Here is a 26,781-nt window from a genome sequence, read left to right as displayed (position 1 = left end):
GCCGCCTGCAGGTCCTGCTGTGGGACATAGAAGATGGCGGAAGCTCTAACAGCCGGAGTTGGCAGGTAAGTGACAAGTGGCGCCGTTGATTTTCTTTCCAAGTCTGGGCTGAGTCTGTGTGGGAGCGTCTGCCGCGGGGCAAGGGGAGCGAGGGAGTCGATGTGTCCTCAGCGGCCGGCTCCATGACAACCGCTCGCCGGCTCATCTCAGCGCTGAAAAATAGTTCTGCATTTTCCGCTGTGTGTAACTTAGCGCTTTCGGGACCGGGTTTTTGGAAGGACGCGATGATGTTTATGCTGAGTCAATCTCCAATTTATAAGGCTGTACGAGTCATGAGAGTGTATACAGAGGCAGTGAGGCATTTACTGCAGCCCAGAACCTCATTAATTTGCAATTGATTTATTGTTTTGTTTTGTAGGATGGAGGGAGAAAACTATATTCCTCCTTTACTAACTGACGTGGCAAAAGCCCCTGTCTTCTGTCATACTATTTATACTCTGATACTAACGGTCAAGTCTGTTATAGGACGTCGTTAATTCCTATCAGTGTTCTCAGTGGGAAAATGTATGCGTAAGCTTTAGTCTCTTGCATCAGTGTGACAAATTGCATAAATAGTGCTTTAACAGCCGGTTCGTTTGATCACGGTGTCCCAAGAATAAAGTTATCATCAATTAAAGCCTGCTGCAGTCAGTTACTCAGAATGCTGCACTCCGTTCTCCTGGTAGTAAAGCTGCCGGTTATTCTAATCTGCTTCTGCAATTTAAATTATAAATATATAATTATCATGCCCTTAGAATTATTTAAGTTTTTTACTGATTTTGCAGTTGATAAGCGCCACGGTGCCTGAAACATCTTGAGAGGAAAGGAGAAGGTGGTTTGAGGAAGATGCTTATTTCTGCTGTCTGGTATGATTTTAAAAAAACAAAAATAAAATTTGAACTTTGCTGTTTGTATTGAATTTGCTTAACTGGTTTGTATTGAAACAGATTATCTGTCAAAGATTTGAATTGGCAAATGCTGGGGGTTAACCTCGCGATAGACTGCCGTCCTAACCAAGGGGAAGTCTCATACTCTCAGTCGCTTCATGCCACAGAAACGGGCATAAGCACCGGCCTGATGAGCCACAAGGCTTGGGACAGACTTTAAAAAAATATTATTTTAAAAGTAGCTTATACAAGGGATCCTCATGCAAGATGCGGGAGATCTGGGAGACCTCCAGTCATCCTGATTGCTCCATCTGTGAGATGTGCATCTGGGTGCAGCTCCTTACAGACTGTGTTAGGGAACTGGAGCTTCAGCTCATTTGGGAAAATAAGGTGATAGATACTACAGTGACGTACCCCTCTGGCTGTTCCCCCTCAATGATAGTTACAATTCTTTGAATACTGTTGGGGGTCGGGTGTGGAATTACTTACCATAGGAAAGCCACAGTGATCAGGCATCTGGCTCCGTGACTTTGAAGGAAAGGCATGAGAAGAGGGGAGAGATGGTAATAGGGGATTTAATAGTTGGGGAACAGACAGGAGATTCTCTGGATGTGAAAGAGATTCCTGAATAGCATGTTGCCTCCCAGGTACCAGGGTAAGTGATGTTTCAGATTGGGTCCCCAGCATTCCTAAGGAGGAGAGTAAGCAGGTTGAAGTTGTGGTACTTATTGGTACCAACGACATGGGTAGGAAAAGGGATGAAGTCCTAAAGAGCAAATATAAGGGGGCTAGGTAAGCTGAAAAGCAGGATCTCAAGGGTACTAATTTCTGGATCTCTGGATTCCCACACACCAGTGAGGGTAAGAATAGGATAATTTGTCAGATGAATGTGTGTCCCAGGAATTGGTGTAGGCACCAAGTTTCAGATTTGTCTATCATTGGGATCTCTACCGGGGAAGGTATGACCTGTTCAAATGGATGGATTACACCTGAACTTGAGGAAGACTAATCAAATTTCACAATACGTTTATTATCAAAGTACATACAGTCCTGAGCAAACGTCTTGGGCACATGTGGAAAAAACTCTGTAAAGGGAAGATGCTTTCAAAAATAATGAAATGAAAGCTTTCTAAATGTCAAAAAATACTCTAAAGAACAGTAAACAGTAAAAGAAAACACTAAATTGAATCGGTATTTGGTGTGCCCGCCCTTTGCCTTTTAAACTGCGTCAATTCTCTTAGGTACACTGTTGTGCAGTTTTGTAAGAAAATCAGCTGGTAGGTTGTTCCAAGCTTCTTGGAGAGCTTGTTGCAGTTCTTCTGCAGACTTGGCTGTCTCTCTTGCTTCTGTCTCCAGGTAATCCCAGACAGCATCTAATGTTGAGATTAGGGGTCTGGAGATTAGGGCATTTGAAACCATATAAAAAATCTAGTGTGCATAAGACCTTTGCACAGTACTGTATATGTCACCATATACAACTCTAAGATTCATTTTATTGTGGGCATACGCAGTAAATCCAACAAGCACAATTGAATTAATGAAAGACCACACCTAACAAGATGAACAAACAACCAGTGTGCAAAAGATAACAAATTGTGTAAATACAAAAGAAAAAAGAATAAAAAGTAAATAACCAATAAATATCGAGAACTTGAGATGAAGAGTCCTTGAAAGTGAAGTAGAATGAGTGAGGTTATCCCCTTTGGTTCAAGAGCTAATGGTTGAGGGGTAATAACTGTTCCAGAACCTGGTGGCATGTCTCCTGTACCTTTTCTTCCTGATAGCAGCCATGATAAGAGAGCATGACTTGGGTGTCCTTGAGGATGGATACTGCTTTCCTGTGACAGTACTCCAAGTAGATGTGCTCAGCGGTGTCTCTTTGAAGCAGGGAAAGGATGGTAGGTTGAATGAACCATGGTGGGCAACAGATGTGGAACATCTAGTCAAGAGAAAGTTAGAAGGAAGGATTAAACAGGACCCTTGAGAGTTTCAAGGTAGGAATTTAAGATGGGATTTAGGAGAGAGCTAGAAGCTGGCATGAGAAGGCTTTGGTATATGTGAAGAACAAAGGGATGATTAGAGTGAGAGTAGGACAGATCAGGGATAGAAGAGAAAATGTGTGCCTGAAGTCAGAGGAGGTAAGGTGGGGGGGGGGTGGTCTTAATTAATACTTTTCTTCAGTATTTGTCAGAGAGAGACATTAACGAATATAAGGACTATTTGGCCTCCAAGTCCAAAGGGAAGTTACAGACTTACTTGCAATGATCATTTGCCAGAAAAAGTGTAATTAACAAAGTATTTAGTTGCTATCCTTGTTTCATTAGTCACCAGCCAGAAGTCACTTAAACTGGAATTTTGCAGATGACATGTAGGTTGATGGTGTTGTGGTTGTTTAGAAGGTTGTCATAGGTTATAACAGGACATTGATGGGATGTGGAGCTGGGCTGAGAAGTTGTAGATGCTGTTCACTTGGAAAAGTGTGAAATTATAAACTTTGGATGGTCGAATTTGCAGACAGAATACAGGGTTAGTGGCAAGATTCTTAGCAGTGTTGATTTTCCGTTCTACGTCCATAGATCACTCAAGTGTGCTGTGAAAGTTGATAGGTTGGTTAAAAAGGTATATGGTGTGATGACCTTCATTAGTCAGGAGATTGAGTTCAAGTTCAAGAGTAATGTTGCAGCTCTATAAATCTCTGGTTAGGCCATACTTGGAATATTATGTTCATTTCTGGTCATCTCATTATAAGAAGAATGTGGAAGCTTTAGCGAGGGCACAGAGGAGATTCACTAGGATTAAAGAGCATTTCTCCCCACTACGTCAGAGAGGCGTGGAGGGAAATCATCCGCTAACTGGAGAAACTCCGGATGCGACGTACCTTTCCTTATGAGAATAATTTGAGTGAGCTACGGCTTTTCTCTTTGCAGTGAAGGATGGAGGTGACCTGATAGATGTGTAGCAGGTGATAAAAGGCATAAATGGAGTGGACAGCCAGAGATTTTTTCCTAGAGTGGAAATGGCTAATACAAGGATGATTGAAGGAAAGTATAGGGGAGATGTCAGAGAGTTTTTTTTACAGAGAGGGAGAGAGTGGTGGGTGCGTGGAAAGCCCTGCTAGGGGTAGAGGCAGATTCATTAGGGGCATTACAGGACCTCTTTAGATAGGCACATGGATAAAAGAAAGATGAAGTACTATGTGGGAGTGAAGGGTTATGTTGATCTTCAAATAGATTAAATGGTCGGTATAAGGCCGTGGGCTGAAGTGCCTGTACTGTGCTGTACTGTACTGTTCTATGTTCTAATGGATGTTGAAGGGAGATAAAATTTCTTGAATAAAAACCCATGCAAGGGCACAGAACTAGGGAAGGCTTAATACAGGTTGATGTTAGGCTAGGCTTTATAAGACCACAAAATGGATTACTATGTATCCAGTTTCAACCAATCAATACTACATCAACATGGACTCTTTCACTGTATCTGACACCATTTAATTCCAGAACAGGCTGAGGCTTGACATCTGATCTGAATTTTGATTGTTCATGGTGCAAGTTACTTTATACTGATGTGAAACTGCAGCTAGTTGAGAGATTAGCTTCAAAGAATCAAATTTGATTTCCTTGGGTTTTATGATTTCTGTCATTTTGGAATTTGCATGCTGTTCAGTGTGTGTAAATCTGTATTTCTCATTGCTATTTAGTAATTTAAAGAAGTTGTTATTTGTGACAGGGTTATGCAAGATATGTCAAATGTAAAAAAAAAAGGTGCATAACATTGGATAAAAAATACTTACAATTATCTTTTTTTCCGTTATATATTACTTAGTTCAATGCTTACAAGATTGGGTCTTAGGAACTGTGACTTAGTGAATTTATTTAAATCTTACACCCGTCCCACAACGTGAGGGAGTGAAAATCTTTGCGTTATGACTTTGTTGCAATGCACAGACATGTGAATTTATAAGTCTAATGGGCTTCTAGAAAGAAGCCATTCCGTAGCCTGTTGGTCCCGGATTTAATGCTGCGGTACCATTTGCCATACGGAAGCAGCTGAAGCAGTTTATGGTTGGGGTGATCTTCCAGGACTATTTTACGCACCTGCTGCTGAAAATGTCCTCATTGGAGGGAAGTTCACGTCCACAGATTCTCTGGGCTGTCCGTAACCACTCTCTGCAGTGCCCAGCGTTCAAGATTGGTGCAGTTCTTGTACCAGGCGGTGATGCAGCCAGTCAGGATGCTCTCAATGGTGCCCCTGTAGAAGATCTTGAGGATCTGGGGGCTCATTCCGAACTTCTTCAGTCACCTAAGGTGGAAGAGACGCTGTTATGCTTTTTTTTGCCACACAGCCGGTGTGTACAGTCCAGGTGAGATCTTCAGTGATGTGTATACCGAGCAACTTGAAACTAACTGTCTCAACTGCAGTCCCTTTGATGTTGTTTGGGGCGAGCCTGTCTCCGTTCCTCCTGTAATCCACAATCAGCTCTTTTGTTTTTTAGACATTAAGGGAGAGGTTGTTATCTTGGCACCGCTGCGTCAGGGTATCAACCTCTCCTCTTGTAGGCAGTCTTGCCACTGCTAGAAATAAGGGGATCAATGTCATGTTATCTGCAAATTTGATCAGCAAATTGGAGCTGTGTGTTGCAACACAGTAGTGGGTGTAAAGGGAGTAGAGGAGAGGACTCAGGCCACAACCCTGTGAGCAACACTTGAGGTTTTCTGCTGGAAAATAGGGTTTTCCAGTTAGACTTAGCCCCTTTGGTGGTTGACAATCATGGGAACTGTGTGATTTGCATGAAATTTAATTGTACTAGGACATACTGTATTTGTATGAGCTTTAATTTGCTATTTCACTGCAAGTCTTCAATTTGTCAATGATTTGAGGAATATACTGAACAAATACCTATTGACAGATTTATCTTCTTCTTAGACAGCCCCTTGGGATCAAGGAAGGTCTGATTCTAAGATGGCTGATGATGCTACATTGGGAACCTTAATCTTTTTCCGCAGGTGGGAAGGAGTAGCTAATGGGGTAGATGGATAGTTTGGGAGATTGTGTCCTTCTTCTACAATTCTGCCATGTTTTGGGGTATTCCTAATGCATGGCCTCAATGTTGCCAGTACCGTCCCAAATGAAACTTCACCTCTTTGAATGATTAAGGGTCACAAGTTCTCTGGAGTACATGGGAATGTTGTACTACTTCAAGAAGCTTTGAACATACTTAAATCTTTCACTCTGTCCACCTGATAATCTTTTTTTCATGACAGATCTCGGAATAAAATGTCTATTTTAGGAGCCTAGTGTTAAGCATGCGAATGACGCAGCTTCTGCAACCACCAGCTGAGACTAGCTAGAGTCTCTATGCTGGGAATGTCAGCCTGGGAGAGGATGCATGTGATGATTCATTTATAATACCAGTGAATGTTGGAGGATTTTACAGAGACAGCGTTGGTCGTATTTTTCCACAGTCTTAATATGCCTGCACTAGATGGCGCAGGCGTCAGAAGCAAGTATAAGGACATATTAATTTATCATGTGATTTTATTCTGAAAGCAGTTTTGACTGTTCTTTACTGGTATGTCATAACAGAAGGTCAAGAGCTGAAGAAAAGAGGCTGAAAACCAAGCAGGGATATAAATTAGCTGGCAGAACAAATTTTCAAGTATAATACTGTCTGAACAATGGATTTGGTGTGTGTGAGTCAGAATATTTGACTGGCTTTCTCAGTATACATTTATATAATTATATTGTGGCCATTCTGGGAGTAGTCATTGTGTGAGTGGGCCAGTGTTAGAGCGCCCAGCCTTTAGCTCAGCAGTCTTCTCCGAGAACAAGTGAAACTCGATTTCAGAGAGAAGGCACAAGTAAGACCAGATAAACTTTTTTTACAGTCTGTAAATTTTTAGTCAGTATAGGCAGGATGGTTAAGGAGGTGGAATGCTCTTCTTGTGAGATGTGGGATTTCAGGGTACCTGAATACATCTGTAGGCATTGCACCCAACTTTAGCTCCTGACTGACAAGGTTAAGGAACTGAAGCTGGAGCTAGATATACTCAGGACCATGTGGGAGGCTGGAAACCTCATAGATGAAACATTTACTGAGGTGGTCATACAGTGCAGTCTTCAGATAATAGATGAGTGACCACTTGGAGGAATAAGGGAATGAGCAATTAGTGCAGGGTTCCCCTGTAGCCGTTCCCCTCAGCAACAAGTATACCTCTTTAAATACTGGTAGGGGAATGTCCTATCAGGGCACTGTAGCAGCAGTCAGACCAGTGGCACTGTGGCCAGCTCTGGGGCTAAGCAGGGAAGGGTAAAGTCAGGAAGTGCGATAGTGATAGGAGACACAATAGTTAGAGGGAATGAACAGAAGATACTGTGGCCAAGAAAGAGACGCCAGAATGGTGTGTGGCCTCCCAGGTGCAGGGGTCCAGGATGTCTCAGAGTGGCTGCAGAATATTCTGAAGGCAGAGGGTGGGCAGCCAGATGTTGTGGTGCACGTTGGCACTAATGACATGGGGTAGAAAGTGGGAAAGAAATCCTGTGCAGAGAGTATAGTGTGTTAGGAAAGAAGCTGAAGAGCAGGACCTCCAAGGTAATAATCTCTGAATTAGCCCCAGTACCATATGCTAGTCAGGGGCAGAAGTAGGATGACAGTACAGATTAATGAGTGGCTGAGGAACTGGTGCAGGACAAAAGGCTTCAGATCATTGGAACCTCTTCTGGGGCAGGGTTGACCTGTACATGAGGGACTGATTGTTACCTAAACTGGCTGAGATGTTTGTTAGTTTTACTCAGGAGGGTTTAAACCAGTATGGCAGAGGACGTGAAGCAGACAGGATCAGGTCAGAAAATGGAGGGATGCAGAGGAAGATAGATGTCAGGACCAGTAGAAATGGGAAGCAGCGAAGTAATAGATACGATGGGACAGATAGTTTGAAGTGTGTATATTTTAATCATAGTATTATAAGTAAAGGTGATGAACTTAGAGCATGGATCAGTTTATGGAACTATGATGTTGTATCCATTACAAAAGCTTGGCTGAGAGCGGGTGCTTAATGTTCCAGGGTTTTGATGTTTTAGAAAAGATAGGGAGGTAAAAAGGTAGTGGCGGGGGGGGGGGGGAAGAGGAGGAATTGCATTACTAATCAGAGAAAATATCACATCTGCACTCATAATGGAGGGCTTGTCCACTGAGTTTATACGGGTAGAAATCATAAATAGGAAGGGTATAATCACTCTGACTTTGTACTACAGACCCTCCCAACAACCCTCCAGAGTGCAGAACATTGAGAAGCAGATATGCAGGTAGATTGAAGAAGGGTGTAAAAGCAATAGGGTTGTTGTCATGGGGCAATTCAACTTCCCTAATATAACCTTCTCAGTGCAAATGGCTTAGATAGGGCAGAATTTGTCAGGTTCATTCTGGAGGGTCTCTTCAAGTGGAGGGGCAAAATTGGATCTTGTGTTGGGTAATGAGCCTGACCAGGTGATGGACCTTTTAGTGGGTGAACAGTTAGGGAACAGTGATTGCAACTCCTTCTGTTTTAAGATAGCTATAGATTAGGTTAAGTGTGGACCTTGTGGGAGAGTATTAAACTGGAGCAGGGCAAATTATGAGATCAAAGGGAGAGTTAATTGGGAACAGCTGTTTCTGGGCAAGTCCATAATCCAATATGTGGAGGGTACTTGAAGACCGACTGCACAGAGTATAGGATGAGTATGTTTCAGTCAGAAGGAAGGACAAGGATGGTAAAGGTAAGAGAACCGAGGATGTTGAGGGTGGTGATGAATTTAGTCAAAAAGAAAAGTATATAAAGCTAGGGAGCTAGAATCAAACAGAGGCATGGAGGGTTATAAAGAAGCCAGAAAAGAACTCAAGAGAAGTAAGAAAGCCAGGAGGAGGCCATGGAAAGTCCTTGGCAAGTAGGATTAATGAGAATCCTAAGGTATTCTATACATACATCAGGAACAAGAGGATATCTAGGGAGTGTGTGGGAACACTCAGGCTTAGGTGGGTGGTGGGGGAGGTGGAATACTTACTTGATGTAAGGGATGTGGCAAGGTCTTTAATAAGTACTTTACATCAGTATTTACCAAGAAGAAGATGTGGAGGATAGAGAGATCAGTGTTGTGAGTATTTTGAAGTAAAGGAAGAGGTTGTGTAAGGTTTCTTTAGAGCATTATGGTGGATAAGTTCTCAGGGCATGATGGGATATCCCCCAGGTTACAGTATTGAGAGAGGCAAATGAAGAGATTACTGGGGCTTTGACCAATATCTTTGTGTCCTCCCTAGCCACAGGTGAAGTCCCAGAGGACTAGCAAAGAAGGCTGTTCAAGAAGGGCAACACACATAAAAGTTCATTTTGGATCTCCCCCTCCCCCTCCAACTTTCAAATCCCTTACTCACTCTTCCTTCAGTTAGTCCTGACGAAGGGTCTCGGCCTGAAACGTCGACTGCATCTCTTCCTAGAGATGCTGCCTGGCCTGCTGCGTTCACCAGCAACTTTTATGTGTGTTGCTTGAATTTCCAGCATCTGCAGAATTCCTGTTGTTTGCTTGTTCAAGAAGGGAACCAGGGATAATCTATAGACTTAAGAATCTTAACGTCAATGGTTGGGAAGTTACTGGAGAGAATTCTTAGAGATAGGATTTATGAGCATTTGGAAAACCATGGCTTAATTAGGAAGAGCCTGCATGGCTTTGTGTGGGACAAGACTTGTCTTACTAACTTGATTGAGTGTTTTGAATGAAGATGATTGATCAAAGTAGAGCTGTGGATGTTGTCTAAATGGATTTTATTAAAGCATTTGACTAGGTCTCTCATGGAAGTCTCATCTAGAAGATTAAGATGCATGGGATCCATGGCGAATTGATCGTTTGAATTTAGAACTAGTTTGCCTATAGAAGTCAGAGGGTGCTGGTCGAAGGGACCTTTTCCAGCAGGAGGTCTGTGATTAGTGATGTTCCACAGGGATCTGTACTGGAACCTCTTGCTGTTTGTGATGTATCTAATTGACTTAGATGAAAATGTACATGGTAGGCTAGCAAGTTTGCAGATGATACGAAGATTAGTGTTGTGATAGAAGAATGACAAAGAATACAGTGGGATATAGATCAGGTTCAGATATGGGTAGAGAAATGGCAGATGGACATTAACCGGCCAAGTGTGAAGTGTTGCACCCGAGGAGGTTAAATCTTAAAAAGACAGTATGCTGTTAAGGGCAATACCCTCAAGTGTTGATGAGCAGAGGGATCTTAGGGTCCCCAAGTTAAGCATGCCATATGCCTTCTGAGCCACTCTATCAACCTGCTTTAAGGTTGATAGATGGTTAAGAAGGCATATGGCATGCTTTCCTTTATCAGTTGAGGCATTGAGTTCAAAAGTCAGGAAATCACATTGCAGCTTTATAAAACTGTAGTTAGCCTGCATCTGAAGTATTGCATACAGTTCTGGTCACCCTATTCTAGGAAGGATGTCAAGCCTTTGGAAAGGGTGCAGAAGAGCTTTACCAGGATGCTGCCTGTGTTAGAGTGTATGTGCTATAATGAGAGTTTGAACTGACTTGAGGTGTTTTTTCTAGAGTGGCTGAAGGGAGATCTGGTAGAGGTTTACAATATTATGAGAGGCATAGATAGAGTAGATAGACAGTATCTTTTTTTCCAGGGTTGAAATGTCTAATACCAGAGGGAGGAATTTGAAGTGAAAGGGGGTAATTATAAAGGAGTTGTGTGAGGCAGGTTTTTTTTTTACACAGAGAGTGGTGGGTGCCTGGGGTGGTGGTAGAGCAGATACATTAGGGACTTTTAAGAAATGTTTAGATAGGCACATGAATGCGAGGAAAATGGAAAGAAATAGACATTGTGTAGGCACAAGAGATTAGTTTAGTTGGCCATTTGATTACTAATTTATTTGTTTCAGCACAACATTGTGGGCTGAAGAGCCTGTTGCTGTGCTGTACTGTTCGATGTTGTATGTTATAGTCATACTTTATTGATCCCAGGGGGAAATTGGTTTTTGTTACAGTCGTACCATAAATAATAGTAATAGAACCATAAATAGTTAAATAGTAATATGTAACTATGAAATTATGAAATAAGTCCAGGACCAGCCTATCAGCACAGGGTGTCTGACCCTCCAAGGGAGGAGTTGTAAAGTTTGATGGCCACAGGCAGGAATGACTTCCTATGACGCTCTGTGCTGCATCTTGGAGGAATGAGTCTCTGGCTGAATGTACTCCTGTGCCCACCTAGTACATTATGTAGTGGATGGGAGACATTGACCAAGATGGCATGCAACTTAGACAGCATCCTCTTTTCAGACATATTGCAGTTCTATATTGCATGTATCCACTACTATCTATATAATGTATCACTACTGATGTATTGCAGCAGTCCTGCTGTGATGGATTTCTTGTAAAACATGTTTTACTCTGAATATTGAGTCTTGCAACAACAATGCTATAATTTTGCACAGTCAGTGCAGAGGAAATTAAAATGTGTGGATAAATTTTATTAACCTGGTTCTGTATTCAAGCTTGCCTAGAATATATTATTTTTCAGATATATTGGCAGGTAATTTGACAATGGAATGCCACAATTGAATCATACACTGACTTGCCTGATGTAGCAGGTCTTTATGACTATTAACTTATCTCCTCTCCCCTGTGATATTTTAACTAACTCAGTGTATACATACATCACATAAATGTGTTCAATTAATGCTTTTTAATCCTTATGCTCCTGTTTAGAGGAGCTGAGGAAACATTTCTGTAAATGACTGTTTCTGAAGGACAATATTGTATGAGGGTATTTTTTTTTTTGAATTGTTTGCAGTTTTCAGTAAAATTAATTATAAATGTATTTGAGTCATTTTCACTATAGAAATGGTGCAGTATGTACCTGACTGGATGGGTGAGTAGTTTGTGGAGATGTGCACTCCTTCCACCACTTGGGCAGGACTTTCTTTGTGTTCCCAACATATAATTTTGAGGTTGTCAATATCAACTTGAAAGCTCCTTCTCCACTTTAAATAAAGGCAAATCAGAAGTTCCCAAGGACAGTTGTACTTCAAGGAAACTTTGATCATTGTTTTGTAACTTTCTCTATTTGCTTGGTTATCTCTTCCCATGATAGAGCTTGGAAGTAGTGTCCATTTTGGGAGTCTGGAGTCCGTCTTGTGAACATTGGGGCCTGTCTAATGTAGCCAACCAAGAGTAAATAGGTTAGAGATGTTAGTCCATGAGAGAATGCTGATGTTGGTTCCATTAACCTTCAAGAGAATTTGGAAGATTTCTTTTCAGACAGCAGTGATATTTATTACACTGCCTTGAGAGATGTTTGCTCTAAGTAGTTCAGCTCTGAGTAGCATATAGAAGGGTAGAGATCACTGTTGCCTGGTCTGCCATGAGTTTGAGCTGTGTCTGAGACCTTGATCTTAATCTAGCCTCTTCTTCAATCTGATCAAGAATCATGAAGTTCTAAAGCTTATGATTATCTTATTTGCGTATATTTGTAGAGGAAATTGCATCATTCAGATATTGCAGAAAAAGCTAGAAATAAGATAGTTGCCCTTAGTGCAGGATGTATTAAGTATTCTCAGTTTGTGATTGTGCAATATGAAAGGAAAAACTAGTGAGAGACATGGAGAAATAATTGACTAATGCATGTGCAATGCTGAATTCCTAATCAAATATGAATATTCACCTATTGGATAACAATGAAAAATCGGTCTTGCCAATCAGAGAGAGTACCCGCCTATTTGAAAGTTGGACAATAATGTGATAGTGCCAAGGTTTGAAGAAATATACAACAGAACTATTATGGGTATTATTTTTTTATCAGGTTAGTATTTTACTATCTACATGAAGTGATTGATCTGCAGCTTAAAATAAACAAGATGGTGCATAATTGCTGTGATAGTACTAAGAGAGTCTGCCACAAATGCTGTAATTAAAAGAATAATTGGTTAATGTAGATAATCTATGGTTCTATTGCTTTTTATGGTTCAGGCAATTATGACAGACACTTGAAGCCATTAGTTGTCATGGTGGCACATACTGTAGTTCAAAATCAATATCAATAAGATTGAATGTTTTATGTAAGCTTGTTTTGAAAATTTTTATTTTTTACGAAGGTTCATAATTTTTGGGAACCAACTTTTTTTTAGCTAATGAAGTTACTATATAGATTACAAAGGCAAATTCTACTAGAAAAGTACATGAAATCTAAATGTCTGATGAATGGAGAAAAAAAAACACGCAGATACAATCTTATTGTGATTAAATCTATCTTTTTAATTAAATCTTTTTCAAAAAAGGCATTAAATTTATTGTTACCTTTCGGTTCTCTTAATGTTATTTCTGCTTTGAAAGAAGTTCATTTTTGAAAAGAAAATTAGTGTAAATTCAGGTAAACCTGAAAGATTTCATTAATGGAATTAGTGATTAAAAATAATAATCAGCTGAATTCATTCAGTGTTTCCTGTAATATCTGTTCTGTAATGGATTTACATGGTGGGAGTTCAGTGAAACTCTCACTGCTGTCCCACTGTGATCCCTGTTGTGATCCTGTTCAACTTTTCGACCACGTGCTTACCCAGACCTGCTACTTACAGCCATGTATCCTGAGTCCTGCTGAAGGGTTTCAGCCCGAAACGTCGACTGTACTTTTTTCCACAGAGGCCGCCTGGCCTGCAGAGTTCCTCCAGCATTTTGTCTATGTTGCTTGGATTTCTAGCATCTGCAGATTTTCTCTTGTTTGTCGTTTGATTACATGACTTTGTCAATTCTGTAAACTAAACTCTGTATATTCTGTAAAATACAACTGGTTAGTAAACAGGAATTATACATGTGGATTGGTATCAGATGATATTGTCTTATTTGTCCCAAAAATAGATATTCATTGCTGTACTTCAGGTTAGGTCAATGGTTCTCAACCTTTTCCTACTTGTGGTCTACTTGTGACTTTCATTTACCTCTGTGGCTCCCACTCCCATAGTCTCTGTTAATTGCTAAAGTTTTTGGTTAACTGTACTGATTATTCTAATATAGTCCATATTTATGTTTTAACAGATTATAGGAAGATGTTAAATATAATGTTACAGGTGGGTATGAAAAATTAAACTATTTCAAAACTCTGAATAGGTTACTTTATTAATATATATAATATTCTTCCAACTAGCAACAAAAAAGCACAATATTATTACTATGGCTTTACAGCAATCTTCACTGTGGAAGACACTAGCAGTGTTCCAGAGGTCCATGAGTGTTGGGGAGCAGGAGAGAGTGCCATTGCAATTACGAAGGAAAAAGTGCTAAGCAAACTCAAAGGTCTTAAGGTGGATAAATCACCTGGACCAGATGGACTACGTCCCAGAGTCCTGAGAGAGGTTGCTGAAGAGATAACTGATGCATTGGTCATGATCTTTCAAGAATCATTTGATTCTGGCATAGTCCTGGAGGACTGGAAGATTGCAAATGTCACTTCACTCTTTTAAGAAGGGAGGAAGGCAAGGAAAGTAAATTATAGGCCAGTTAGCCTAACTTCAGTGGTTGGGAAAGTGTTGGTCTATTATGAAGGATGAGGTTTCCGGGTACTTGGAGACTAATGATAAAATGTCAAACTCAGCATGGTTTCTGTGAAGGGAAATCTTGCCTGACAATACTGTTAGAGTTGTTTGAGAAAGTAACAAGCAGGGTGGACAAAGGAGAGGCAGTGGAAGTCATTTACTTGGATTTTCAGAAGGCATTTGATATGGTGCCACATATGAGGTTGCTTAATAAGATAAAATCCTATAGTGTTACAGAAAAAATCCTGGCATGGGTAGAGGAATGGCTGACAGGCAGGAGGCAGCGAGTGGGAATAAAGGGAGCCTTTTTTGGTTGGCTGCCGGTGACTAGTGGTATTCCTCGGGCAGTATTGGGACTGCTACTTTTCACATTGTTTGACAACGATTGGGATAATGGAATTGACGTCTTTGTGGCAAAATTTGCGGATGATACGAAGATACGTGGCGGGATAGGTAGTGCTGAGGAAACAATACGATTGTAGCAGCACTTGGACAAATTGGAAGAATGGGCAAAAAAGTGCCAAATGGAATACAGTGAGAAATGTACGATAATGCATTTTGGTAAAAGGAACAATAGTGCGGACTATTATCTAAATGGGGAGACGGTTCAAACATCAGAAGTGCAGAGGGACTTGGGAGTCCTTTTGCAAGACCCCCAGGAGGTTAATTTACAGGTTGAGTCGGTGGTAAAGAAAGCAAATGTAATGTTGGCATTTATTTCAAGAGGAATAGAATATAAAAGCAAGGAGATAATGATGAGGCTCTATAAGACACAAGTCAGGCTGCATTTGGAGTACTGCCAACAGTTGTGGGCCCCATATCTCAGAAAGAAGGTGTTGCCATTAGAGAGTGTGTGGAGGAGGTTCACAAGGATGATTCTGAGAATGAAGGTATGAACATATGAGTGGAATTTAAAAGAAATGTGTGGGGATCTCATTGAAACCTACTGAATATTGAAAGGACCAGATAGGATGGATGTGGAGAGGAGAGGATGTTTCCTAATGAGGGGTGTATCTAAAACTAGAGGGCACAGCCTCAGAACTGAGGGGTGACCGTTTAGAAGAGGTAAGGAGGAATTTTTTTTTAGTCCGAGAGTAGCAAATCTGTGGAATGATCTGCCACAGACTGTGGTGGAGGCCAAGTCTGTGGGTATGTTTAAGGTGGAAGTTGATAGTTTCCTGATTGGTCAGGGCATCAAAGGATATAGTGGGAAAGCAGGTATATGGGGTTGAGTGGGGTCTAGGATCAGCCATGATAGAATGGCAGAGCAGACTCGATAGGCTGATTGGCCTAATTCTGCCGCTATATCTTGCGGTTTTACGGATATCTTTCCTGTAGGTATGTGACCAAAGCTGCACACAATTTTGTTAGATCCTTGCGACTGATGCAAGCTAGTTAGTGAGTTTTTGAATGTTTGGTTTCAACTGGGTTAAAGGTAATCAAAGATCACCTTTTTTCACAATGCCAAGATGGTTAAGAGCTTTTGTTAGCAGGCGAAAGAGCTTAACTAAAACCACATTCAACTACGTAAGAGGTGGGAAATCCAATTTAAAAACAACTTTGTTTTTGCCGAGAGCTGTGGAAAGAGCTAAGCTGTTTTGCTGCATTATTGGTCCATTCAGAAACTCCTGTGGTCCCCAGTTATGCTTTTTCACTTGCGGCCCCTCAAATCTTGCATGCCCCCCCCCCAAGGGGGTGGGGCATATGGCTCACATTGAGAACCACTGGATTAGATCACAAAGTGAATTAAAAACGGAAAATGCTGGAAATACTCAGCAAGTCAGGCAATATCTGTGGAAAGAAATGGTAAATGTGTGATCATGAGGAAGGGTCCTGAACCTGATGTGTTAAACCTGGGTGCACAGCAGCATAGCAGTTATCGGGGTGTTATTACTGCTCGGGGCATTGGAACTTGGAGTTCAATTCTGGTGTCCTCCGTACGTCCTCCTGTGGAATGTGTGGGTTTTCTCTGGGCCCTCCAGTTTCATCCCACAGGCCAAAGATGTATCGGGTAGGTAAATTGGTAATTAGGCTAAGGTTAAATCAGGGTTGTTGGGGGTTGCTGGGCGGTGCGGCTGGAAGGGCCTATTCCATTCTGTATCTGTTTTTTAAAAAAAGTTTGAAAGAAGTTGCTATTTTCACAGATTCCACCTGACTTGCTGAACACTTCCATCAATTTCTGTTTTTATTTCAGACTCCCTGCATCTGCAATTTTTGAATGTTTCATGTTGTCTTGACTTAGTTATTAGAAAATATCAAAACTGAAGGAGATGTGTAAATTAATAATAATGTAACAGCATTTATTCGTAAAACAACATAAAAAGCTTTTCCTCCTTGCGGCTAGTCTGCCACTTGCTTCATTTCCATAATGTGATTAGCAAGAAAAGTAGTAAAGGGTTAAGTATTTGGGAAGACCGGTTGAAATTTTACATCCTATTGTTGAATAATTTAATGAATCCATGTATCTTTTTTAAAAACAGTTTGAAACTGATATAATAGGAGTTATTAAATTCTATTGTTCCTAAATTAGGCTTTGGCTATGTTGATCTTAAACCCTATTAAATTGTTTCCTTGACCCATGCGATAATAAAGCTTTATGAATTTTGGGAAAGGTCTATTTAACTTGGTTATGATGGTTGTGTCATCAAATAATCTTCTCTGTGTAAATTCCCACCTAAGGTTACACTGCCTTTAAATCCTGATTGCAGCACATGCTGAAGCATTTGTGCAAGGGGAAGAAGAAAAGAAATAAGTATAGCAATGTACTGCAGCATTAAACTTAAAATAGTTTGCTTTTAAATTTACCAATTGACACCAATATTCATATTGTATGAAGGGAAGTTCAAGTTTTCATTCCTGTTCAAATCTATAGTACTTAAATTCATTGGAATTGCATGTGAAGATATGGCTGCCACATTTTTAATAGCTTAATTTGTATTAAGCCCAGTGAGTGTTTTCAGTGAACAGGAGGCTTTCCACTTGCTGAACTCCATTCTGGACCATTGTGTCAAGTTGCCTGTTAATGAGCGTGTTTATTCCTACAACATTATTGATGTCACTTTTTGGTGGAAGGGACGGTGTAGTATAATGCATGGGAACGTTGGAACACTAGACCCAAGCGTACAAAATGAGAGAGCAAGAGATTTTGCTGCCTGTTGTTGCCAGCCAGCACCCAAATCCTCAGTAACAACATTCTTTAATTTGCTTAAAAAAGAGGATAAAAAAGCAACCACAGAAAAAATAATTCAACACACTATGGTAGTGTAGTAGTGCTGGAGTAGTAGATTACCTGACTATTGGGTATTACTGCTAATACTCAAACAGATGTCTATTTCACTTTTCTGTATGTTTCACAGAAGCAGGGTCTAAGGATATTTAAAGTCATCCTTGAATAGAGACCAAATTTGTTCCTTTCCTACACCACTTTCCTTCACCATCGTTGACCTCTATCTTTGGTCTCTCTGTTCCAAGTAAGCCTTCAAAAAGCACCACCACCTTACTGGACATGTTACAATCATGTTGAATTCAACAATTTCAGATAATCTTTTTCCAGTTTATATACAAGGCATTTTAATGAAAGGTCATTATTCTTGCAATGTTTTTTCTTCTTAGATGCTACCTGTTGTTTCTAGCGCTTTCTATTATTTTGGGTTTTTCAGCAACAGTCTCTCAGTCCAACAATTGTTTTTGAAACAAATCATCTTTTACCACCTTTAGCCAACACCAGTGGCAACATTAATGTATTTCAATGTATACCTATCATGGACTTTGCCGCCTCTTTACCATTTAATTCATATTAAATTTCTATCTATCTATCTATGTTTCTAATGAAAAAGTCGTCGATCTAAAATGTTAACCCCCTCTATAGGAGTTGTTTGACCTACTGTATGTTTCCATTATCTTTTTCTTTCGTGAGATGATTCCTGGAAAGAGGGTTTGCCTGATCAAGAGAAAATTAGTAAAATAGGTTTTTCACTGGAATCTCAAGATGAGAGGTGACTGGAATAAGACATTCCGAATGCTGAGACGAATTGGCAGGTTAGATTGTTTTCTCATGCTGTACATTCTGGAAGTAATCTCAAGTTAAAGCATTGGCTGTTTAAAGATGAGGTGTTTGTTTTCACACATGACTGTAAATTGTTGAAATTTTGATTCTTATGAGGCTCAGGATGGTCAGCCTGAGCCTCATAAGAGTATAATTAAGGTTGATGGTGACAGAAATCCAGGTATAAAAGGACTGGGTAGGAAGAAGTACCTAAGAAACAGGATCAGATACTGAAATAAATGATGAGCATCGTCAGCAGTGATATATTTTCAATTTTTACTTCCTTGCGTTGTTATAGCACTTAGCAGTATGATGTAGTATTTTATGTTTAAGTAATTGATGGATACTTTGTTTCAGAGTTCGTAATCTATCCCGATCACTGTAAATGATTTTAAGAATAGCAGATGCTCTAATCATCACACAACCAGCTGTCCTGATGTAATGATCCAGAATTGTCAGAGAAAATCAGGTATCAAAAACATAAGTTACTTATTTTCCCATTTGATAGCAATTTTTACAATTGAACTGAAGAAAAGTGTGGCACGTGCTGGAAATTAGAAGTACAACCAAAACCTTCTGGAGGCATTTGTTGGGTCACGTAGCATCCATGGAAAGGACAGAGTAAACTTTAATATTCTGATGCAAGATGCACATAGAAACAGGTGTGTAGGATTAAATCCGACAGCATTATGAGAAAACAGCCTGCAATTATGTTTCTTGCAGATAAATGGGTAGGTAGCAGGAGGTTGATGTTTTATGTCTGTTAATAAGTTATTGTTACATTGTACAGCATGGATACAAGATGCTTGGCCTATCATGTCTGTACCTGACCAATTCTTCTCTACATCATCCTCCATGCTAGGGGCAGTTTTTAGAGTGATCTGTTAATCAACGTATCGGCAGATCTTTGGGATATGGGAAGAAACCGGAGCAGCAGGGAAAACTCAGGCAATCACAGGGAGAACTCCATATAAACAGCACTGGAAGTCAGGATTGACCTTGGGTTGTGGGTGCTGTCAGACAGCAGCTCTTCCACCAATGTCTCTGTGCCATCCCATAAGGGAGCTAATATTTTGTTGAAAATTTTGTGGGCAGCCATTTTTCACAGTCTTTGGAAAATAGTGGTTACAGCAAAACGAAAGTAAATACCTTTGGAACACACCTGTCTAAGCTCCCCTATCATCTGTTCCCTCATCCTTCTCTCCTGAACGAAGGTTTTTCCACATATTTGAGGTGAAAATAAACACCCAAGTTTAATAAAAGATTGTTTTAATGAAGCTGTTTCTCAATACTGCAGTGAAATATGTCATGGAATTTTTCTACGGTTTGGGTTATTATTTGTTTCTGTGCCTCCAACCTGCCACCTCACTGCCAAGGTCTTGTAAGTGCTATGAACTCTAGTTCTGAACTGTGTTCCCAATGTTTTTTTTCCCCACCATCTGATTTGCATCTTTGCCTCATCCTCTAGTTGGTCCATCCTTCGACGATGCTCCACCCTGCATTTGATCCCCCGATATTTTGCCTGTCCCTCCATTAAACCTTGTCTCTTTTAAACATATGCATCATGTTTATTGTCTGTTTACAAATACTTTTCTGTGTTTTGGATTGTAATAGAAATGATGTCAAGCCAACCAGTCAATATTGTTGATAGTGGCAAGCGCAACAAGAAGAAGAAAAAAGCCAGAGCATTGGACAGCTTTACTGGGAAGTTTGAAGGTTAGTGACTTTAATGGCTTATAAAATTTTTTTCAGCAGAATGTATCACATGCCTGGACATTTGAACATGCAAAAATTTGGTTGAAAATTTGGAAATTTGAGGATGAGACATCTTCTATGCAGCTATTGACAACTGTGCATCATTCTTTTAGATGCTGCTGGAGAAACTGGCTCGCATTACATTGTGTGCCATTCATTCTGCATTCTCCTAACAGCAAGTTTAATCATGGTATAAATTTAAAATCTCCAGGAATAGTTCCCAGTCTAACCCGCCCCAGGAAGCAGGAGCTCATTTATTTATCTACTACAAGAAGTATTCACAACACTTTATTCTACAGACTGCCCACCACCCCACAGCCATGCCCCAATCCATGCCCCTCCTCTGTTTTCTCATGAGGTCCTGACTTAATGACCTTATGCCTCACGTCCCCTAGACCCAGACCCACTTACTGTGTACCCATTGTGCAAGACTGAAAATGTCCAAGATCTATTCAGTGGATCCAAGTCTTTGACTTCGGATGCTATTGAATCTGTAAATAGCAGGTTTGTTATGGTTATGTTGTACTATGTAATGGTTGATTAATGCACTCATCTAATTTTTAGACCAATTTTTTTTTTTTTTACGATACTTGGGCAGTTGACTGGTTTTATACTGGTTCACTGCACATCCCTCAGCAATGCTCCATATTATGTTGAAGTCTGCCATCTGGAAACGTCTGGATGTTTGAAGAGTGTTCTAATGTCATGTTACTGTAATGAAAATTGCTGTTTTAACTTGGATATGCTGTCAGCTAGAAGAAAATAGGATCTGTTGTCAAATTCCAATGTTTACTGTCCAACAGCTGACTTGATAAGTCGGTTTCTTTTTGAAGCAATTCTTACCACTGCACATAGCTTAGTGATGTCCTTGATGCATTGGATATTCTGTGTTGTAAATAATTTTTAAAGATAATAAATAAATACCTTTATTTTACCTTTGTGATAATACACTGGCCATTCAATTTCAACTTGATATATTTTACTTCCTTACCACTTCTGGTCTCTACTGAGAACCAAGAGCATTTTTGACAGGATATGAAATAGTATAGGGATCTTGAAATCTAAATAGATTACTCTCATTATCTCAATCTCATTCATCAGATATCTAACTTAGAGAAAATTTGGTAAATTGGCTAAACATTGATAATCCGTTGTTGTAATCACCTTGTTACTCAGTTAATTTTTTTTTTTACAATGATTGAGCCCTAGAAGGAAAACATTGGATGAAACCCTTTTGTCCATGAAATATGTTACCTTTTAAATTTTCCAGAAGTCATTTACTTTTACCTAAGTACATAATCATTTGCTGATGTCAACATCGTGAAAGTAACATTATAATAGAGACATTTGAATATCCTTGATATAGATTCTTCCTGATTTCTAATTTTGAATGTTGTTTCATCTTGTAAGCAACTACCTGCTGCCCTATGTCATTGATTTTCTTGTACAAACGTTTGTAGATATTATTCCATGGTTCCAATCCAGATCAGTTACATACTCCAAAAAGTTTTCAAATTTCATCCACTTTATTTTCAGAGGTTTCCACCTCCATTTAATTTTAAGTAAACAATTCTGGGTCATAAGGCATTTAAGGAATATTGGATCTGGTTTTCTGTTGTCTCTGACACTTTCCCAAAATTTTACTATAATTTTATTAAATACTGGTAATTCAAGAAAATTTGAAACAAAGTCGGAATAAAATTACTTGAATTCCATACAATTGTTATGAGATTTTTGTTTAATTACACTCTTCTCACTCACTTCTCTTCACAGCTGCCAGACTGTGGCAATATAAAACCACAAATAACCACCTTAGCATTTCAGACTGTTTTAGATTTCAGATGTCTTGTGAGTGTCTCTGAAAGATTATAGCTTTAACAAAGTTAATGAATAAGGTAATTTTGCCATTAGTTTCTAACATGTTTGGTTAGAAAGAGCAGTCTTCCATCAATCTTTCATTGCGCTACTAAAGCTGTTAGTATAATTGCATGCACGAAAAAGCCAAGGATTAGTAAATGTAATTTTTTTTGAGAAATCCAGACTTGTAGTGAATGCATTATATCAGTGTTTGATCCAAGCTATGCCTTAATTTCCAATTGCTTGTGTATATTCAGATTAATTATTTTTGTCCATCAAGCATTCTGAGAAATACATCGTTTATGTTAACAACCAGCACAACCCAAGGATGTGCTGAAGGCAGCCGGAAGTGTCATCACACATTCGGACGCCAACATTGCATGTCCACAATATTCAGCAGAGCAACACAGAACACAACGAAACAAAACATGACAAGCAGCAAAACAAGCCTTTTCCTCCTTCCCTCCCACCCATCCATCTGCTCCAACCCCAGTAAATATATGTAAATGCTTTACATTCTGATATTATTTGCATTGTTTCAGCATGATTTCCTTGTTAATGAATTGAAAATATTATAACTGCTCTGAAAATAATTGTTTGCTTAATCTTTCAAATGTATTGAAAGACTTGTACAGGCTGACTGATGAACTATTAGGAGAAGGAACTTATGCAAAAGTCCAAGGCTGTGTTAATCTGCACACTGGAAGAGAATGTGCTGTTAAGGTAAGTTGAATTGTTTAATGTGGTTGCTTTTGAAGTACGTCATATGTTGGAATTGGACTGTACTGAGCAGTTGTTAATTATTTTAAATACATTATTTATGAGTCAATGGAAGATTTATAACCTTACATTATCGTTTGTTGGTCTTATCCTGGAGTTTTATTGTAACGTTAGGCCTGATTCAAAAGGGTCATCATACTGAATTAATTTCTGAGGAAATTCAGAGCAAGAAAAAAAATGGAAACAGCACGAAGTGGCTAATAGAGAGTTAATTGAGTTCAAGGATACAGATTCTGCTTGCTTGATGAGTTGTATGAAGAGAATAAGGATAAACATTTAAAACAGATATAATTGGAAAGTTGGATTAAATTATTTCAGAGTTTACTTTTTGAAAGATAACACTTTTTTCTTTCTTCTCTACAATGTGCCTACTATATTTTATCTGGGATACATATCAAACTTAGATATGGTAGTATAATGATTAAATTACTGCAGACGCCATAACTTGTGATTCAGAAATTTGAATTCAAAAGCCACCATGGGAGCTGAGGGATTTACATTTTGTTAATTGTATGAATCTAAATTTTTAAATTTTTTTTATTATAAATCTAAAAGATTTATTAAGGTACTCAAAGGAAGAAAGTTTGCCAGGCTCACCCAGTGAGGCTTTTTGAGACATAAATTCTTAAGTGTCCACTGAAATTCTGTTTAAAGGTACCCTGCAAATGCCAACTACCAGAGATGCCCACCACATGTAAATAAAAGTGCTTTCAAAGTTGCCAAGTCCATGAGCATACTAACAAGCTTCTTGGAATGGTGATCTCGCAAAAAAAATCTTAGGCTTTTACGTGGTTTGTGGCCTTCTCGGTATGGCTCTCTCCCACAGTACTGTAGAAATTTAGAATCCTCTGTGTAAAAGATCAATTCTACATTTCTGATCAGCCCTGTGCAGTATGTTAATCCTCTGTCCCTCAAGCCTATCTGTATCATCTTTGCATTTGATTTTATTATTCGATTGCCATGTTGATGTAATGAATATAATCATTACAAACAAAATTCCATTCAGGTGAAACATGTTGAACAGTTGGAAACTCGCAAGTTAATAATACTAACTTTGTTAATCCTCTGTCCCTCAAGCCTATCTGTATCATCTTTGCATTTGATTTTATTATTCGATTGCCATGTTGATGTAATGAATATAATCATTACAAACAAAATTCCATTCAGGTGAAACATGTTGAACAGTTGGAAACTCGCAAGTTAATAATACTAACTTTATTGATCCCCAGTGGGAAGTCATTTTGTTACATCAGCAACATTTAAAAATACACTTAGCAATAATAAATATAATAATATTAACTAATAAAGTACAGAATAATATACACTAATTTACAATGTGAACTACTGTGCAATAATGTACGAAGTAATAAAACAGAGACTATTGCACTCTGTGTTCTCCTGTCGCACAGAGATGAACTGTTGTATATGCTTATTGCATTTTGTAGGAAAGATTTTTTGTAACGATCCTTGTAACAGCAGAGCTGAATGAGCCTGTTCTAAAGGGTGCTCCACTGTTTATTCAGTAGGTTATGGAGAGGATGTTCCTCATTGTCCATAATGGATAACAGTTTCTTTAGTGGCCTCCTCCCTACCACTAACTCAAAAGAGTCCAGGTTGTAGCCAAGGGTGGATCCAGCCTTTTTGATGAGTTTATTTAGTCTGTTTTTAGTTGAGCATCTGTTATACGTAGGTTTATTCGGAAGTTTAGATCTCTCACTAGCAGAATACAAAGAGTTTGGTGGCCTTACAGTTACACCAGTAGCTATTGTGATTTCCTTAAGCTTGTATCTGCTGATGTCATCTAGGCATGGGAATTATGACTTTTGATGAATTCATAATATCTTAATGTGATGGGGATATTCAATATCTAGGAGGATTAATCCTGTTCCAACATGAAGCAATCCAAAGCAGTACACGTGTTTCTTTTACAATGCTTGGAACAGTTCAAAGCACACTGTGTCTTCCTTGCAGGTCATTGAGAAGAAGTCCGATCTGAGCCGAAGTAGGGTGTTCCGTGAAGTTGAGACTTTATATCAATGTCAGGGAAACCAGTAAGTTTCAAGTCCATCTACAGGAGCACTACAAAGGGCCTGATTTACAACCTTGACATTTGTAATGACAATCTTATGAAATATGAGAAGATAGTTTGGTTTTAGATAATGTTGTTAAAAGTTAAGAAAACAAATTGGGAATTAAGGACCATTTTAAATATGTGGCCTATTAATAATGGTTTGCCATGGGAATGGATGATGGGCCTCTGCTATTTTGTTAGTGCAGGTGAGATTGCTGATCGATGAAAGCAAAAAAAAATTAACATGCCACTACAGATTGAAAAATGATTCAAGCTCTCAGGTCGAAAGGTAAATAACTATTAGCAAGCTGAAAACAAGGAAGACTGTCAATAGTATTTAGGAACAAATGAAATATCATCAAAGTAAGTTTCTGAAAATGATTGGCTTGTGAGAGATTCTGACAGCCTGAGGCTGGAGAGTGTAGAGCTCAGCAGGTGGCAACTTTAGTTCCAGGATAAGCAGTTTTGGCTCCAGTATAAGCAATTTAGGAGAAATTTCTTCACTTACTTTTGAATCTTTGGAATCTTCAACCCCTGGAGTTTCTGATTGTTTAGTCAGTGAAGGAACAGTCAAGGCTGAACTTGATGCTTTTCTTGTATACGAAAGGAATATGGGTATAATAGTTATATGTACAACAGATTTAGGTTGGATATAGTACAAAGAACCATACTTATCAACAACAGTCTGTTCCTCAAATCCTCAGAGTCTTTTTTGAGTGACTATGGCATATGTCTTTTTTCCTCCTGCTGTGCCCTGTTGGCGGCAATTTTTTTTCCCCTTGTTTTCCAATTGTATTCCCATCTCCCTGTCTCTCCCTGGTTCAGTCTTGCTCTTTAATACATGTTTTCTCTTTGATCTGGTAGTCTATCCCTAATAATCAATTTTCTGCACAATTTTACCCTGGTCCTTGGGGGTGGGGGGGAATGTCTTATTTATTACCAAAGTTGATCCTGAAGATTGAACCATATCTTATTAGCTCTGTTCTATCTCACGGACTGTTATTCCTTTAATGCTCATGTCGCTTTCTTTAAGAACCATGATCCTTTGGATATTTCAACCCATCCTTAGTTCTAACTTGATCAATATTTTGGCCTTAACCTTTTCACATCCTGTCCTTTGTAGGTATGAGCCCAGTAGATATTTTCTACAGTAATATATGTGTTCTATCCCAGCATATCTGTTCTAGCTGACAACAGTCAGAAGTTAGTGGCCTGATTCCATAAACTGCAAGTTCTAGAAAATTATTTTGTAGGACATTCTGTGTAGTGAATACTATTTTTGACTTATTTGATTATGTATTTTGCTGTTGAACTTGAGGGACCACGTCTCTAAGTATACAAAGCATCTGGGAGTGTGGTGGCACTGTGCTAGCTGCCAAACCATTGGGATTTCTGATCTGTGGGATAGTGGATTACTGGAGTTTTACTTATTCATTACTTTAATGTTAATGATCTTTACATCATCTTTCATTGCTGCAACAGTATCACAACGTTAAGATACACTGGCAACCATAGGTGTTTAGGGTTAAATAATTTTACTGTATTTACTTAAGCTACCTCTTATAAACATACAGTTGCATTGGAGAGATGCGGAGGGGATTGGAAAGTTTTTTGGTAAATTGGGAGGCTGAGGGAAACTATGGCAGTGTATAAAGTTACTATATGTGGAGCCTAGATAGAATAAATAATAAAGTCGCATTTCTTTTAGCAAAGGGGCAAAATCCCTTTTGTACGTGAATTTAAAATTAAAGCATTGACTGCTCAGTACTGTAACTTCAGGAAC

General features: G+C 39.2%; 1 protein-coding gene across 7 annotated transcripts in view; it reads left to right on the top strand.

Moving 5' to 3' along the window:
• Nucleotides 1–26,781, top strand: part of LOC134354966 (MAP kinase-interacting serine/threonine-protein kinase 1-like) — an 80,021-nt gene continuing 53,240 nt past the window's right edge. Inside the window, exons 1-7 of one of the 7 annotated variants that reach the window (XM_063064524.1) lie at nucleotides 13–65; nucleotides 825–905; nucleotides 13,994–14,025; nucleotides 18,893–19,004; nucleotides 20,150–20,251; nucleotides 22,773–22,870; nucleotides 24,899–24,978. In XM_063064524.1, the coding sequence (XP_062920594.1) occupies nucleotides 18,977–19,004; nucleotides 20,150–20,251; nucleotides 22,773–22,870; nucleotides 24,899–24,978 (308 nt within the window). In that variant the 5' untranslated portion in view covers nucleotides 13–65; nucleotides 825–905; nucleotides 13,994–14,025; nucleotides 18,893–18,976. Of the gene's footprint in view, nucleotides 66–824; nucleotides 906–13,993; nucleotides 14,026–18,406; nucleotides 18,529–18,892; nucleotides 19,005–20,149; nucleotides 20,252–22,772; nucleotides 22,871–24,898; nucleotides 24,979–26,781 lie in introns of those variants that run through there. The other 6 variants (XM_063064527.1, XM_063064529.1, XM_063064531.1 and 3 more) reach the window with 6 other exon arrangements.

This window comes from Mobula hypostoma, chromosome 12 (assembly GCF_963921235.1).
Source record: "Mobula hypostoma chromosome 12, sMobHyp1.1, whole genome shotgun sequence".
Classification (NCBI taxonomy): Eukaryota; Metazoa; Chordata; class Chondrichthyes; order Myliobatiformes; family Myliobatidae; genus Mobula; species Mobula hypostoma.
Note: the sequence above shows the minus strand (reverse complement) of the source record. Positions and strands in the feature narration are given on the sequence as shown.